Genomic DNA, 18,017 nt, shown 5'->3' with positions numbered 1-18,017 from the left:
TGCACAGTTTAACACACACAGTTAACCTGTACAATGAAGAATACTTACAAAGTCCACCTGTCTGGATGCATTACAAGGCCTGGATATTGGACTTCAGGATGGTTCATTTCAAAGTCAATTGTTCACCTGATACATGAGCTGAAAATCTGTTCGCTTACACATCTGCTTTTACGGATGTGTTACCTACTACACGTGCAGTAGTTTTTCTCTTGCTGGGCCCGTCCACATTCCAGTTCATCGACATTACAAATAGAATACCCCTGTGGATTAAAAGTTCAAGACAGAAAATATAAAGACCAACCTTTTTTAGCAGTTCAACATGTCAACATTTGTCATTACAGTGGTAGTGTATGATGAAAAGGATCTTTGTGCTGCAGGAGATTTATACTGCAATACTGCAAGTGACCACTGGGAAAATGGTGTTTATATTTTCTGTCTGCAAGGATGCAAAGATCTGTGTGACATAAAGACCTCTCCACAGATGTCCATGGGCAGCCCAAAATTTATGTCTGTAGGGCAGCTGTGCTTCAAGGACAGTCATGTAGATGTTCAATAACAGTGTGTATGAGTTGAATAAGAAGATACAACTGACTGTGCATGTATGAAATGGAGTCTGCTGTGAGATGGACTGGAAAAGTAGTCTAATAACAGCTATAATTCTGCGGGTGTCTGCAGCTGTTGATGTGCACATTCACACTGGAGTACAGCTACTGCTTAAGGCAATCAAGGGTAAAATGTTCCTGAAATCTACAACCCACAGCTTGACTATTAATTTAACTGTCTGCCGTCGTTCGCTCATCCAGCTAAATGTACGTAGCTAACTTGGAATCTGATCATGACTGTTTACATCCTCTTCACCGCTGGTGTTTACATAGTGTTTTCTCTAAAGTTCTAATAGGCAAGCTAAAATCCTTTTCTACTATCTTAAAGCCCCATATTTCAAAAAACATTCTGTACTTGACAACGTTCACATCCATGTTTGCTTGCTAGCTGTTGCCAACTTCACTGCCTTTGGTTTAAATCTGTTTAGAGGAGTGTATATATCACATCACCTGCATATTTGATGCATGTAACTTGAAATACAAAAGGTTGGAAGTCTGGACCTGAAAACTAAAAACTGAAACTGAACTGCTCTGTAATAATAATGACACATGCCCTATGATTTTCTAAAAGCTTTTCAGACATTTTCTAGACTGAACCAAAATTTTGTGGGTACAAAATGTCAGGGATCAACAGCTTTCATGTAGAGCTGTATTTATTCTAGCACAACAATCTATTCTTTCTTTTTTTAAATGCCTAGTGTTTCCGCTGTCTGCATATTTTCTCATTCTTCTTCTCTCTTTCAGGTGCTGGTTTGGCACACTCGCACAGAGAAACCACACCTTGCAAATGAGCCCAAACACCGAAAAGACACGGTGGTCATCGAGGTGTGATTGTGGCTGCCCATCATCCCTTGGCCGAGGCTAACGATAGCACCCTGCTTTCTCTCCTTATCGGGTTAATACAATCTGTTCACGATGGATACAGACTCTGAGGAGCTGCATGATTCAAGACTCCTGGCTGTCTGTCAAATGTTGCTTTGTGAAAGCTGGACGGCACAGAATATGTTTGTTTTACAAACTGGGATGACTAGGACTGTTGGCTCCCTCCATCCACAGCTTGCTGATGTAAAAAGTAAACTCTAAATGTAAAATATCATGTTGCTGAACGGAAAAGTACCATGTGAGTCATTTTGAATCATTAATGTCATTTTTAATTATTAATACATCACTGTCAAATTAACTGTGGCACCGTGATATAACTACAATAGAAAGAAGGCCAGATAATGGGTTCATATTTTATGACTGTAATGTTGAAGTGCTGACATTTTCCCAAAAATCAAAGGACATTTTGTGAAACATGGTTGTTTGCTTTCTATTTATGAGTGTGATAAGCTTGATACAAATTTCAAACCTGTGAATTAAGTATGGAGCTGGTATCAGTTGCAGTTAGCATAAAGCTAGCTTTGTATAGAGACTGGTAGAAGGGAGAAATAATGTTCAAACTGAAAATAGCATTTAAAATAACTCAACACCCTGGAAGCTGTAGTGTTAACATACAAGATACAACAGTAGTGAGTACATTCCTGTGCAATAGCTAACTGTCAAATGACTAAACTGTATCAACTTACAAAGATTTCGTTATTTTTAAGTTGAACAATGGAAAATGTTCTCTTATGAACAATCAAAAAGAAATACCTTAGAAAGACTATTTTGAACATACAGGCCCTAAATCAGAAACTTAATGCAACCAAAGTAAATAAATGTGTGATCACTGACACACAAGTTAGAAAATCTGTGATCTCAACTACACTGAGTCCAAGTGTGATTTCCAATCAGCCTAATTACTTGAATATGCTTATAAATTAACTGTGAACACATCTTTGGATCTATGGACTGTGTCTCTCTGCATGTCTGCTAATGGCTCCATTTTGAAAAGAATTGGCAGAGGAATTAAAAATTTTGATTGTGAGATTTCACAAAAAGTAAAGAATACTGGAGGGTCAGTGACCAACTATAAGCCAGTGGAAACACAGTGGCTGCAGTATTTACCACTAATCAGATCTGCAGTGGTTGTGATCCTATAATGACTGCATGGACAGTGCACTACTTTGGCAACCTAGCTCTGAAAAACAACAAGCAGCTGCTTCAGACTTGGCACAGGGGTTATCAATGGAAATCAGTTTCTGTGAAGCTCTGGAAGAGTGAAGGACAGTTCATAACATCAACCTCTGTGGAAGGTGTCCAAGAAAAACACCCTTGCTTGCTCTTCAGAACAAAATTGCAAGATCAAACTTTGAAGAACGTGAAAAGAAGCCTGATGAATATTGCAAACCCCCATTCTTTGGTCAGATGAGACCAAGATAAATTTGTTCAATGAGATGAGATCCAGCATGTTTGGCAAGACTGCCACGGTGAATGCATGGAACTGACATGAAGCACGGAGGTGGAAGTGTGACGATATGGGGCTGCATGAGAGCAAAAGGTGTTGGGGAGATTTAGACAGTACCATGAATGTCTGTGGATACACCAAAATACTGAGTGACAACATGACTCCCAGTCTACACAGGCTTGACAGAAGAGGAATATTCCACCATAAAAACCATCGAAAGCACACTGCCAAAATAACATGAGTTTCTAAAGAAGAAAAAAAGGACAAACTATGACCTGAGCAAGTGTGATGGCTGACTTGAATACAATAGACACTTTTGGGGTATTTTAAAGAGAAAATAGATCAACACAACCCCATCCACAAACAGCAGCTGAACCAACATGGTCTCTAAAAATGACAGAATATCCCTCCAGATATTTAGTATCCTCTATGCTTCGGAGGATTGAGTCTGTTATCAAAAATAAAGAGAGAAATTTGATGTATTGAAACAATAAAAGATCTGAATCTCTGTAATGAAAGGTGTGCTGACTTCTGTTGCATTGAGTTCCTGCTATGGAGTCTGTAGTTCTAATATAGAAAATCTAAACAATCAGTTTTTAGTTTTACATGGGAGGAAACACTCAGTGCTCAACTTAAAATCGAGCCAGATATTGAGGTGATTAAATTTAGAATCATTTGACTTCACTTTTGTTCTTTACCGTATTTTATCTCATGTAATCAGAAGTGACAAAAATACATTTTTAGTTTAAAGACATGGTTAGTTACTGTTTTTGCCACATAATTTGGAACAGAAATACTGCAAATACCTCAGCATGCTAGGTACAATACAATATGTTTCTAAGCTTTAAAAGTGTTCAGAGATGCATTTTTCTTTTTACTTTAGAAGAAACCAAGCGAGCTGTTCTCCTGTTCGTGCAGTCTTTATGCTAAGCGAGGCTAACAGTACTGTAATTCCAGGTCCATACTTAAAAGACATCGTTTTCTCAAAAAGCTCTTGGAGAGAAGACGAGTTAAGTATTTCCTAAATCACTGAATAATTATCGCTGTTCCTCCAACTCCACACAGCTTTCACTACGGAAATTAACAATGCACAAGGGGTTTTACTTATTTATTTTTCACCTTTTATTAATTAGTTTTAGCTCAGGTTGTTCTAGAAGAACAACATCCTTTTCATTCCTGCACACAGCTTCATACCGATAAAATGCCAGACAGTGAGAGAAACATCCAGCTCTGGTCTTCTTTGCTTCAGTGATTCACATGAATGTCTCACAGTTAATGCTGTAATGGTTTATTGATGCTTAAATGCTATTTCATTTTCCTTTGATCCACCTGATCATCTGTATATCTTATGAAGTGGAGCGACCTTTGGCGTCCTCTCATTCTGTATGTATGTGAAGTATGTTGCGTGAAGTGGCCCACATCACGCAACAAATAACATGATTCCTGACAAGCTGCCATCAATAATGTAGAGTCTGTGAGTCGACAAAGAAAACGCACCTGCCAGCCAGGGAATGAAAAGTCCGTAAACAGCACATCATAGAGGCTGTGACTTTCACAGCTCCACTGTGTGAAGAACCCTTTTCTTCAGCAGTATTGTCCTGAGCACTGAAATGGTGTGAAGGGAGTGAGTGTGTGATGGGTTTGATGTACACACAGGAGAAAAAAAACAGGATGAAATCCAGGATTCAACAGCCTTTATTCCAAATGACCCTCCTGTAAACAGGAACAGAAAAAAGGAGCAAACAAACAAATTTCTCCAAAGATAAAACAGTACTTTCAGAGTAGTCATTGGAAGAAGATGAACACAGAAAAACTCCTGTATATTTACGGTTTTAATGCACAAAACCACTTTGTTTCTCTGTACTAGGCACCAGAAAATGTAAACACACTGGAAATAAACCTGGAGGACATCGTGGATTTATTGAGTATTTTTACGTGTCGCTCACACACAGAGTGCTACAGTTATTGCATGGCAGAGGGACCCTGTGTATATGGACATGAATCTCTGCTTCGGCGCTCGGCAGTGTGGTCTGTGTGCATATGAGTGTGTATGTGTGTTTTGCTTGTCTGTTCTTACAAGGGCTGGACAGTGATGATGGGACCCATCCAGGGTTTTCATACAGGTCCCCTTCCTTCAGCACTGTCCAGTCCTCTTCGTCGTCCTGCCAGTCTAGCCCTCTGATTGGTCGTCCAGGTTTATTTGCTGTAGAGTAACTGTGCTTCTCTTGTACTGCACACAACAAAACACCACAATAAAGATGGCGGATGGCAGAACATACAGTTATAGCGTCATATATGGAAGGAGAAACACTGTGGGTGTCACACTGGTCCAGAATTTGAAATAAAAAGTTGGATTTCCGACCCGGCAGCAGGAAGCAAACTGACAAGTTAGCTAATCTGCTCCCTGACAACCATCTGAGACATGAAAGCAGAACACAGCACGAGATATAGCACCTGCTTTGCTATATAAAGTGAAGTGCAGTAAAGACAAACCGCTATGATTCAAGTACTTCCTTAAATTGCCTCCGGGAGCACGATTGGCAGGGGCGGGAATGGCTCATTTCAACAACGAGGAATGTCTCAACTGGGTCGGAGTCCAGTTTCTACTGAACCCAGCTCGTCTAGTTTTAAAACACTTACAAACATCACAGCAAAGCTACCAAAGACACCCAGGGGACCAGGGGCCCGCCCAGCAATTACTCACACATTTGAAGATCTGGGGTGTTTTTAACCAGCAGGAGGTTTGAGAAGTAGGGTTGAACCAAAATATTCATCTGCTGATAAAAGTACACACACTGAATAATGTAGCGTTCTGAACCTTTTTGACTTTTGGCCATTTTAAGCAAAAGGCATTTCTAATCATGACTATGCAGGAAATAGAGGGAAATAATTAGATCTTTTATTTCACACTGTGTCTCCATAATAAAAACAGAATTATTAAAAAAGGGTGTCTTCAGTCCAAATACGACATGACGGATAACTGGCTTCGTTAGCTGCAGACTGTGCTGAGAGTAGGGCAGTTTTAGCAAATTTACGTGTCGGTGAAATGGTTAGACCTACAAAAGACTCTGATCTGCACTTCTGTGTTTCTGTTCATGACATTTATGTCTATGTTATGAGAGATGAAGCTATGAGTTTAAAGTAAAGAGTGTGTGATTTTTACTTTCATCCTGTCCCTGCCATGTAGGTTATATAGCTAATGCTAGCCAGGCAGCTGCTGGGTGATGGAGAGCAGAAGCACACCAGTCAGTGAGCATGTGTGTGCTCTATTTAAACCAACATTTCAGGAAATAGCTGTGTTACAGCTGGAGCTAGCACCAGGAGGCTACTAATTTAGCTTAGCATAATTACTGGAAGCAGGGACAAACCTGCAACAGTTAATCAAACAAGGCTAAATTGTAGGAATCCAGCTTCTTAAATGTGAATATTTTCTGGTTTATTTCCTCCTCTATGACAGTAAACTCAATATCTTCTGACTGGGGGGGACACACAGACTTTCGGAAAGCTAATTGACCAATATAATAGACAATAAAATAATTGTTAATTGCTGCCCAAGTCTCTGTCAAAAAATTTAAAGGGTAAAACATCTCTAAAAGTCATTAACGCATAGAGTATTTTGATGTTTAGTTGAGACACAGAAATGTAAATGGTTTTACGTGTAACTGGAACTATTTATCAGTGAACAGTCAACTGCAGCAACAGTAAACAGCAAAGATGCTGCACATCTTTTATATTACTGTTTGTGTACAATTTAAAAAAGATGTTTTCGTTAAAATATTACACTGAACTATGCCAGCTGTTTCCCCTTTTTCCGATCTTTATGCTAAGCTAAAATAATTTTCTTCGAACTTTAAGCTCCTAATTTAACACAACATGAGAGGAATTTGTCCATTTCGCTCTCAGCAAGAGCGTGAATAAGTGTACACTCCAAATTATCTAATTACTGCAGCTGCATGAGACATCCAATAATTTTTAAATATGCAGAACAAAGCCCTGCAAGTGATCCAGTTCTTTTTTTTTCTCAAGTTAAAACCACAGTATTTAAAAACAAAAACCAAAAAAGAAAAAAAATGAACAATTTGTGCTGCTAATGTGTGTTTTGTTTCTTAATATTTGTTCCAATAAATTCTCAGATGTACTATGAACCCAGGAGGGTTCCAGCCCTGCAATTGGAAACCACTGGTGAATATAATCAGTACACTGGCTGCTGTGGGAATAAACTGAACCTGCAGTGATTGTAATAAGACAAAGCTTGACTTAATAGTTTGGAAGTCTTTGTGGGAAAATAATTGAACTTGGTGACTGTCAGTGCAAAGTAACACATTCTATATAAGCAGCTTTAAACCCATGTCAGTCAGACCTCATTTAGCAGAGTTAAACTTCGCAGGAGAGCCTCATCTCCGCTTCATTTCCCCCAATGGAGCTTCACAAGATGAATAAACTCAAATCACACGAGGCTGTCCAGAGTCAAAGCATCGACTTCTCTCCTGTGGCTCTGAAAACGCGGGAGGCTTCACATCATTTTCACATAAATACAGTACTGCTCTGACAATTATCTGCTGCGAGGCTCTGCTCGCCCTACAGAGGGAGGAAGGAGAGAGGAGAGAGGGGGGAGAGGGTTACAATAAGCACTGCAGAGAGAGGGGTGAGGACAGGGTAGCATAGACCAACCACAAGATAGCCATATCTACTGTAAGTACTGAAAGACTATTCACTAACTATCCATTTTGGTAATGATATAATATTTGTATCACAGACACTTGATGTTGGTCCAGCAGTGTTCTGTTCTGCCTGCTCTGCTGTTTTTGTCTCGTTCTTCAGACAACAACAACAAAAATAAACCAGAAAAGAAGAACAGTTAAATAAAGACGCGAGACGACAGCTGCCGGTCTTTTTTTTTTTCTCTCACTCCGTCCACTGTGATGCTGTCTTGGCTTTTTAAAGGAACCACGGTGAAGGTGTGTTGGGTTTGGGAGGGGCATTTTGGGCAGCCAAACTGCCCCCGCTGTGCGTTGTTTATTTGGACCTGTGAGGAGATGGGTGAGTTGGGAGCAAATTTGGCTGTTTTGCTGCCATGTGACTGCCCTTCACTGCCCCCCGCCTCCACCAACTCCTCCCCTGGACCCTGTCCTCGTCACTTCCACAGCTGGGTGCTGAGGGTCTGGCCTGAGGCTGGCGGTGGAGCAGCGGGCCAACCAGCCGAGGGGGCGCCTGACTGGTTCAAAGTGCCAGGCGTTGGCCCTCCACCGCTCAGAGCCATGCCTGACATCTGCTGGGTCATCTGAGTGAGAACAGAGAGGGAGAGAGAGAGAGAGGGGGAGTGTTTGAATGCATCAGAGCAAAAACTGTTATTCCATCACTTTACAGCTGGAGGGGGGATGGGTCCTCTCCAACCTTTAGCTCCACTCTCCTCCATCCACCACTCTTTAACTTCGCCTCTGCTCTTAAAGGCTTCCCCTGCTCCTTGCCCCCTCCCCCTACTCCCTCCTCCTTCCTCCCAGTGCACTTGCCAATTCCTCACCCTCATCCCTCACTCTCCCTCCTCCTTCCATTCTGTCTTATCTATTATGAATGTGCTTTGGTGCAGCGCTGCTCACTTATCTGGTCATCTGAGAGCCTCTGTGTGTGGAGGTGGAGGTGTGTGTGTGTGTGTGTGTGTGTGTGTGTGTGTGTGTGTGTGTGTGTGTGTGTGTGTGTGTGTGTGTGTGTGTGTGTGTGTGCGCGTGTGCGTGTGTGTGCGTATGCGTGCAGATATGCATGTGTGGTGGCCAGCTCTGGACATACAGTTTTCGGACACCCCATGCATTTGTGGAATATTGCATTAAGAATCACTCTCAGGTCTTCAATTGCAATTTATTTTAGGGCAGCCACAGTCAAAATAATAAACAAATCCTAAAAAGCCATTAAAAAATTTAAATTGATTGGTTCCATAAACATACATGAGAAATTTTGAGTACTTATTGTTTCATTTTGATACCAGTGATCCACTGATGAAGGTCGCACATTTTATGAGAAGACAATTTTTGTTGCCATGCTCCATGCTTATATAAAACCAGCACATTTGAACGTTCTTCAGAGACAAAAATGGCTAAAGCAAGGAACCTAACACAGGAAACACACCTGAAGATACAGACTCTCATTGAAACAGTGGACAGTTTCAAGTACCTGGGTGTTCACCTCAACAATAAACTGGACTGGTCCCACAACACTGATGCTCTGTACAAGAAGGGCCAGAGTCGCCTCCACCTTCTGAGGAGGCTGAGGTCCTTCGGAGTGTGCAGACCTCTACTAAGGACTTTCTACGACACTGTGGTAGCCTCTGCTTTCCTCTACGCTGTCGTCTGCTGGGCCCCGGGCAGCACAGAGCGGGACATGAAGAGACTGAACAAGCTGACCAAGAGGGCCAGCTCTGTCCTGGGCTGCCCACTGGACTCTGTGATGGATGTGGGTGAGAGGAGGATGTTGACCAAGCTCTCATCCATCATGGACAACAGCTCCCACCCACTGCACCGGACTGTAGTGGAGCTGAGCAGCTCCTTTAGCACAAGACTCAGACACCCTCAGTGCAAGAAGGAGCGCTACCGCAGGTCCTTCGTCCCCACTGCCATCAGACTGTATAACACTACTGTGTAGTTGTTATTATGTGCAATATTTATTATCTTGTTCTTGCACTTTCGTGACTTTTGCACTCCTCTGTTTTTTGTTTCTAAGAGCCCTGTAATGTTAAATTTCTCCTTTGTGAGATTAATAAAGTCTATCTTATCTTATCTTATCTTATCTTATCTTATCTTATCTCAGCCAAGAAGTGTACAGCTGCCACCAGATAGTCAGGAAGTGCAGATGTAGTCCTTCAGCAGTTTGATACACTCTGCAGAAACACAGATGGACCAACAGCTTGGAAGACAAACCAAGATCTGGGAATCCAAGGGTTTCTTCAACAAGAAATGACTGCATCCTGATCCACATGTTCAGGGAAAACCACTGAATGACAACAGGAGGTTCAGCAGCAGAGGTCAAACCAAATTGGTGTCCAGTCTTCCACTTGCACTGTATGTGGCTGATTTTTAGATCATGGCTTAAGGTCCTACAAAGCCTTCAAGAAGCCCCTGATCAATGAGAGACACAGGTTAGCCCAGCGTCTTTGGACCCAAGCACACAAGAACTGGACAGCCAGGAATTGGAAGAAGAATCAGGGGTCACTTGAGTCCAGTTTCCAGCTTTATCTTCCTCCTGCTAATGTGAGGGTATGCAGAAGGCCAGCAGAAGCATTATGTCCAGCATGTACAGTACCTACTGTCAAGCATGGTGGAGGCAGTATCATGGTTTAGGGATGTATGAGTGCTGCTGGTGTTGCTCATCTCACTGTCTGTGATGAACTCTGCCAAGGTTGTGTCATTCTCCACACCCACAGGCTCCCTTCTGCACGTGCACTGTTCCATCGAGGTCAAAACTGGATGTTTCATCCAGATAATGCCCCTTATCTATACATCCAGGACCAGTAGAATTTGGCTGCAGGAGCACAGTATCCAGGCTTGTGGGGAACATGGAAGCCAGGATTAGAGCTCTACTGGGTGCTAATGGCAGAACTGCTAAATATTAACATGATGATGTGATGTTTTTTTAATTCAGTTTTGAACACATTCTCTGTTATTTGTTGATTTTGATACCGACATACGGAAATTGTCAAGAATTTAGTTTCATTAATTTGTCTTGTAAACAATAAACAAAAAATATATAATTTGCATTTGTTTATGTCTGTCTAATGCAGCCACAACAATTGAAACACAAAAAAGATTGTTCCACAAATATGTCATGTTAATATTTGAGAGTGTGTAAAATTTTTAGGGTGTCTGAACAATTTTCTCCATCACTGTATGTGCAATCAAGCAGTTACTTCTTTAGCTCACTGTCCCATAAAGGCCTTGTGATGTGTGCCTTTGCTCTTGTATTTTAATGTTTTGTGAGGAAATTCTGGTCAGTCCTCAGTTTGGGACAGAACCTCAAAGTGCTGTTTGAGGGTCCACACTTGATTTCAGGGTTCAGGTCACAAACAGGTTTAGGTTCGTCCTTGGGTTAGTGCTGGGGTTATGTATTTACTGGTGATGGTCAAGGTTAGGGTGAGAGGTTACAGAATGCATTGTGTTAATCAATGAGCCTACAAAGGTAGCCATAGAACCATGTGTGTATTTATGATCTGTCACTAACCTCCCCTGTCATCAGGATGCTGACAAGACTTTTGAGCGGTGAGTGCAACCACACACACAGACACACACACACGTATGCACGCACACTGTGAGTGTGAACGGCAGGTGAACACACCTAGAAGAAGCTCTAATACAGATGCAGCTCGTCAGTCAGTTTGTGCGTTTCATATTTTACCATCTTTCAAACACAGGAATCTACAGAGCTAACAAAAAACAATCAACCTCATGCAAGGATCTTTTTTTTCTTCCTAAGAATACAAATGTTTCCCTTGAATGACAGCTGGACTTGTTATCGGCCAATGATCAATGATTCATTAAAATTGTACGAAATACAGGTAAGTAATACCATGAGGATTTCCATCAGCGAATCAATGCAGCAGATCCAGAGCACAATATGAATTTGAAGATCAAATAAAATAAGCAACACTTTTTTAAACTCACACACCATCTGTGTGTCTCATCACGCCAAAATGTGGTCAGGAGACGTCAGCTATGATGAGAGCTTTGATAGGTTTTTATTTTTCAACACTTTGGCGCCACAACTGCACACAATGCAGTCACAAAATTACACAGGTGTATAGTTTGTAGTACTACAATGAAGATTCAGCTTGAAAATGAGTGTGGTCTGACCTAAGACTACTGAGTTCTCATATAGTCATGTAATAAAATAATAATGACTGCTGAGCACTCAGAGAACAGAATATCAACATGTTGACATGTTGTGGGTTGCCATTGTGAGTTGTCCAGCTGTTCCATTTAAAAAGCCACAGTAGCTGTAATCTTGCTAATGTCACTATGCATGTTACATAAAACATCTATTTGTGATAGTAAGTAGATGCCTTGTTCCCTGCTGTCCAACATTTAACCACATACTGTTGCATCAGCTTGACCAGTCTAACCCACAGCTCAGTATTTCCAGCCACCTCTAAAATGAAGCTGCACACAGCAAAGCTGATACAATTCAATACTTCAGTTTTAATTTGTCACAAGCGTCCTTAATATCAGCCAGTACTGCTGCTCTCTGCTGATAGACTCTTAGTTTGTGGCCTGTGATATCCCAACTAAGTTTAGGATTAGCGTGAGCCTCAGATAGCCACCTAAACAGGACAGATGCCAGACAACAACTCAGAGTCATTTTCACAATTGTACGGAGCTGTGTTCTTCAACACAGCTATGTCAAAGTGAGGAAGAAGGGGACTGTCCTGTGCTTTTGACTGCAGAGTGTTTCCTAATGACATTTTTGATCTAATTACACCTTGGAGGCCCTGTGAAGCAACACAGTACTATAGCAGGTTTACAATACATCTCCTGGCAGCTGCACTCAAGCTGCAACCTCTGGTGCTAAAGAGAGAAGCAAGATTGACATGCACAAAAACTGCAGTTCCCCAAATGCCCACTTGAGACTTGTTCCAAAAAAGTGAGCCAGTCCTCATGGATACTGATGTTAAAGTGTCTAATGCAGCAGCAGAAATAAACATGTTAACAGTCTAGTACAAAAAACAGCTTTGGTTGTTATAGTACATTTTCCCATTTATGACAACTGTACAGGGTACAGGGGGTGCATTTTTCTATAACTCAATTGTTTAAATTTGATTACAGATTAAAAATGGCAATCACTGGGCAGTCCATGGTTGAGTGTTTGAATGAATCTCCTCAGCCGAACTTAGGCTGCACATCACTGAATCAACAAAAATTATCATATAAGGCCGTGTGTTCTGCTAGCAGATCCAGGAGTTGTAAAACAAGACACAAAATAATTACATACAGAGCAGTTGCCAGTGACGTGTCACTGCAACTAACAGCGGTAATGAAGGAAAAGGACATGCTAAAAACATCTTTGAAAAGCAAAGCAGGTGCTCTGGAGGTGGCTGTGGCAGTCCTGAAGGTATTAATGGAGACAATATACCAGCCTACATTAGGCGATATAACACTGCCAATAAAATAAGCCAATGAAATGTCACTAGTAGTCTCCAAAAACATGTGATTACCCCTCAGTATGCTGTGAAGTCATAATGAAAAAGAGAACAAAACACTATATGTAAATTTAGCTAATCTCAGTAATACATGTCGTTTATGGGTAAATTCTACATGACAAGATCCATCCTGATTTCCAGTCAAATGAAGAACACCATCAGTTCATGACCTATGAGTCATGAACTGATGGATGAATTAAATTCTCTAAAATATCTTCTTCACACCACGTAAGAATGAGCTAGTTTGGAGTTAGTGGTTCTATCATGAGGCCTGCTGTGTTCCATGAATCCCCGTCTCTGACATTTTAGCTCTCAATCTAACACCGATCAGGAACATCCATCAGGCATTTCAGCAAAACATTTTGCTTCTATGGATCTGTTTTTTAAAGAGTGAAGAGTGTTAGTGTAACACATAGGTGGTTTTTGGTAGTAACCAAGCATATGGTCCGCTGCATCTCCATCTGCCTGTTTTCAGTAATGTTTCTTTCACAGATGCCATATCGTCCGACAGTTTACTGCAAGCTAATGGGTCAAAAATGATTTTTTTTAATCCAAGTTACTCCCTTGATGCTGACCAACAGACTGCGTACATATCCTGTTAGCGTTATTTTAACTCAGCTGATGTTGTCATTAACAGTGTCACGGTTGCACTTGGGCTTCATAATTAATGTCTTATTTAATTAAATCCCTCATTGGCAGAGCAAATGTACTTTAAGCCCTTTGAGGCAAATTTGTGGCTGAATATTAGTGAGTCTGGTTCATTAGCTGGGATCAAATTAAACATAAAATCTGAGACGACTTTTCCACAAGATGTAAATGTGTGATCTAGATGTCTTATCTGAAGAAGGAAAATGCATATTCAAAGGGTCACCTGACTTTTCCTCTCCTTGCTGCACAGACGACCTGCTCTGCAAGAAAAGTGAAGCCGAGTCAGCAGCTTAGCTTCTCTTGTTCTGCAGCTCAGAGTTTGCGTTGGCCTGCTCCACCTTCCTAATTTGCACATTGTGATAGTTCCACTATGTGTGTGGAATCACAACAATAATGCTTCTTAAATGTGTACATGAAAACATCAGTAATCACATGTTATTATAAAGATAATGGACACAGACATAAGTTGTGTGTTTATAGCAGGTGTAAACGGGGCAGAGGAGACTCTTCAGAAAGGTAAAACAAGGACAGAACAGACTGACCTGCTGCAGCTACACTACAGCTAGTTTCCTCTGTGAAAACACTCCAAAAGTCCGACTTGAGAAGGATAAGGGAGGTCAGGGAACCAGTTTCCTTCTCATCACATCTGTTATAACACAGCAGGACAACACTGACTGGACTGTAGAACTGGCTCCATGTTGTATCGGTCCAATCATGCCAGTCACAGTCAAAAATTTAGTTAAACACACTGATTTCAATTATATCAAATTACCTTTAATCCTATGAGCCCGAGGCTATTTTCAGGGTCATTTATCAACCATATATGCGTACATGCTAAATGGAGTTATCTACTGAACAGTCTTGGCTATCCACATATTTCATCACTTGCTATGACAATATGTGCAATTTTTTTACATGACCCTTTATATTAAGAAAAAATGCATGATGAAAGTGTTCTGTTTTTATATATATTTCACAATAAAGTGCTGGCAGCAGAGATACCTTTCCATAACTGTGTAGGAGACATTCTCTGGAATCTGGCAAAACCCAAACTGTGATCCTCGGTTCGGGTCCCGGCCTAGGATTTTTCTGCATGGAGTTTGCATGTTCTCCCCGTGTATGTGTGGGTTATCTTCTGGTTCTCTGGCTTTTTCCCACAGTCCAAAAATATGCTGAGGGTAATTGATGATTCTAAATTGTTCATAGATGCGAACGTGAGTGTGACTGTTTGCCTCTCTGTGTAGTCCTGTGACAGACTGATGACCTGTCCAGGGTGTCTCCTGCCTTCACCCCAAGTCAGCTGGAATAGACTCCAGCCCCTCTGTGACCCTAATGAGGATTAATTGGTGTAGCTAATGGAAGAATGGATCTGCACATACGAACAGGTAGCCTAACAAACATAATTACAAAGCTCTATTTTTTGTAATGCATTAATAACAAATCATAACATGGATATGGTTTTATGTACAGTCAGGAAAACAGCATTCTGGGAAAGATCACACTACACTTCACTGCAATAAATATTTAAGGATCAATTCAACCAGGAAAAAGGGATGTGAATTTACATGTGATTTGCTTTTGTCTAAGTGTTAAAGTTATTAAAGCGTCTTAAAAGTCATTCTTCTACTCTGTCGTATGCTGTAAATTTACCAAAAAAAAAAAGTTTTAATATGTGGTTTTAGTCAAAACTAAAAATCTCCAGCTCTGTTCTACAATTATGATGCTAGCTGACATTTTTATGTAATTTCAAAACAGTAACCTTTTATTTTTAAATTGGTTAATCCTTCTATTCATTTATTCATCTGTTTTCTGCTGCTTATCCAGGTCTAGATTGTGCTGAACAATGATAAAATCACAACTGGTACCATAATGCGTGACAACAGCAACAACAAAAAAAGTGAACGCATTCAGGCATTCATCATGTTGATCACATTGTCTGTATGATCATGAAACCGATATTAAATAGAATTCTGTGTTTTGTAGGAAAAAAAATCTGTAGAAACCCTGCCTCTAAGATTACATGCTCACTATTCATGTCACTGTACTGAGCTGAATTAGGGACGAGAAAGAGACAGAATTCTGGAAGAAAATTTATGATATTATTATACAATAACCAGGGTTGTGAAAAGATTGAATAGCTGATAAAAGCTGCTCCTCTTGGGCTTTTAGGGAGATTGAAGGGGCAAGGTCATTACTGCAGTGGACTTGGAATTAGGAAGCACAATGTTGAAACCATAAGACCATATATCAACTGTTAGGACAAGGACAGTGAACTCTCACAGGAGGTGCACTTTAGAGCAAAAACACACCAGATTTATGAGAGCATTCTTTATTCTAATAAAAATATAGTAAACATTTAAGTGTGCTACTTAAAACATTAATGTGCAGAGGAAGTGGAGTTTATGTCCAGTGAATTAAATGTTAAATGAGTTATTCATTTCCATAAAATGACCATCACTCTGTTTGTGCTTAAGAATGGTAATACATATGTAAATGTGTGTCCCATGTGTTACCTGGCTCATATTCCACTGTCCTTGCTGCTGTCCTTGCTGCATGTTGTACATGTTCTGTCCTTGGTTTGCTGGCAGCACACCCTGCTGCATGCCCACATAGCCGCCATTCGGCAACGCCATGCCAGACATCATGGCCCCTCCACCCATCATGGTGGTAGGAGGGATCCCTCCTGCCATCGCTGGGGCGAAGCCCTGAGGAGTGAACGGCATCTGAGGCTGTCCCATGTACATACCTGCTGGAACAAAGAACAGCAAATACAGTACTGAACCCATGTTCTCCGATACATTTAAGTAGACAGAGCTGTGCTAAATAAACTCAATGAATGCAGTTTTGCATTGCTCTACAAGAAGGTATTTCTTTCATACTTCAAATGCAAACATAACAATGTTAACACCCATGCAATCCAGCTGAAATGGAAACATTTTGATGTGAAACCATCCATTCATCTTTTTGTTTTATTGTGCTTACAGTGGCAGCAGCCAAGATCTTGATTTTCAGTATGAATACAGACCATGAAATCATGGCTTTATGAGGTGGTACAAAAATTACCGCAGTGATAACTTGGAACTGGTGACTTGGTGGTTGGTACTCTAGGTTACTTATCAGAAGGGTTAGAGGTTTAAACCCCAGCATTGCCAAATGCCTTAGTTTGGAGCTTGAGCAAGGCCCTAGACCTTCTGTTCCAGGGGCGCCTTGATTGTGACTCCTCTAAGGCAGAATCCACTCAGAATCTCTGCCGACTCTAGCTGGTCCAGAGTTACTACTAATTACTCTGTTGGTGTGTGGTCAGTTGATGGTCATCTCTCTCCTATTTCACATCACATGTTTGTGGAGAACCTGCTGCTAAATCACTGACAGGCAACCTATTTAGGGTATATGTAACATAAACATCAAGAATATGTAAAATCTATATTTGTGCATCAGTCAAAGACTCTCTCTGGTGGATGAGTCATTTTGTCTTACAGAATTAAAAAACAAAAACAAAACAAAACATCAGGAAAGTCTATGAACTCATTTTCAATAGCCATGAAAGTATTTCCTGAACTATTGCAGGAGGCTTCAGAACGACCTGCAAATTCAATTGACCAAATCAAACACTTTCAGGACAAACTGACTCTTACTAGAAATGGACTGAAAAGGCTCACTAAGCCAACAACATCAAGGATATCCATAATGCACCACTTTCTGCAGAAAGCACTAAGTAGTCTGTATGTTCAAAAATAATATCTGACAGTGTGCCCATTAAATTGTCTTGTCCTGAAATATATCTTGTTTTCTCTCCTTTCTGTGGAAAAGACTGATTCTTTAAATTCCATTATAGTGTATCACAAGTCATTTTTCATTGTATCAACATTTTTCTGCACTAGCCTTTAAATGTTTATATGTTCAGTAATTACCTCTCAAGATAGCAGTTTTCCACCATTGCTGCTGGCTGACATTTGCTACATGCACACTGGGGATTCACAGGAGACTGAACAGCATGTTCTTCAACATTAATGTTCCTACTTTTAAGTGATTAATAGAACCCTCACTTTTCATTCTCCTAACAAGATATCAGAGCTGTATTACATTATTGCTCATGCAAATGGAAAGTTCAAGAAGAAGAAGAAGAAGAAGGTGCAACAGTGTGAGGAAGAGCAGCAGGTTACAAGCTCTTACTGGAATCACACCTCCAACATGACACAACAGTGTACTGCACTGCTGTGTGGAACACTACTTGTGCAGAGTGTATTACTGAATTAGATAA

The 18,017-nt window shown here is 40.8% G+C and overlaps 2 protein-coding genes across 9 annotated transcripts in view; one reads left to right on the top strand and one right to left on the bottom strand.

Moving 5' to 3' along the window:
* b3gat2 (beta-1,3-glucuronyltransferase 2 (glucuronosyltransferase S)) overlaps positions 1–5,209 on the top strand; it is a 68,119-nt gene extending 62,910 nt beyond the window's left edge. The window contains exon 4 of the mRNA XM_022201996.2: positions 1,347–5,209. Coding sequence (XP_022057688.1) covers positions 1,347–1,433 — 87 coding nt within the window. The 3' untranslated portion in view covers positions 1,434–5,209. The remainder of the gene's footprint in view (positions 1–1,346) is intronic.
* Positions 4,611–18,017, bottom strand: part of smap1 (small ArfGAP 1) — a 156,165-nt gene continuing 142,758 nt past the window's right edge. For 7 of the 8 annotated variants that reach the window (XM_051959653.1, XM_051959656.1, XM_051959654.1 and 4 more), the window contains 2 exons: positions 16,270–16,505; positions 4,611–8,212 (listed from right to left, as the gene is read on the bottom strand). In XM_051959653.1, the coding sequence (XP_051815613.1) occupies positions 8,066–8,212; positions 16,270–16,505 (383 nt within the window). In that variant the 3' untranslated portion in view covers positions 4,611–8,065. The remainder of the gene's footprint in view (positions 8,213–16,269; positions 16,506–18,017) is intronic. The other variant, XM_051959651.1, reaches the window with a different exon arrangement.

This window comes from Acanthochromis polyacanthus, chromosome 15, assembly GCF_021347895.1.
Source record: "Acanthochromis polyacanthus isolate Apoly-LR-REF ecotype Palm Island chromosome 15, KAUST_Apoly_ChrSc, whole genome shotgun sequence".
NCBI classification, from domain to species: Eukaryota; Metazoa; Chordata; class Actinopteri; family Pomacentridae; genus Acanthochromis; species Acanthochromis polyacanthus.
Note: the sequence above shows the minus strand (reverse complement) of the source record. Positions and strands in the feature narration are given on the sequence as shown.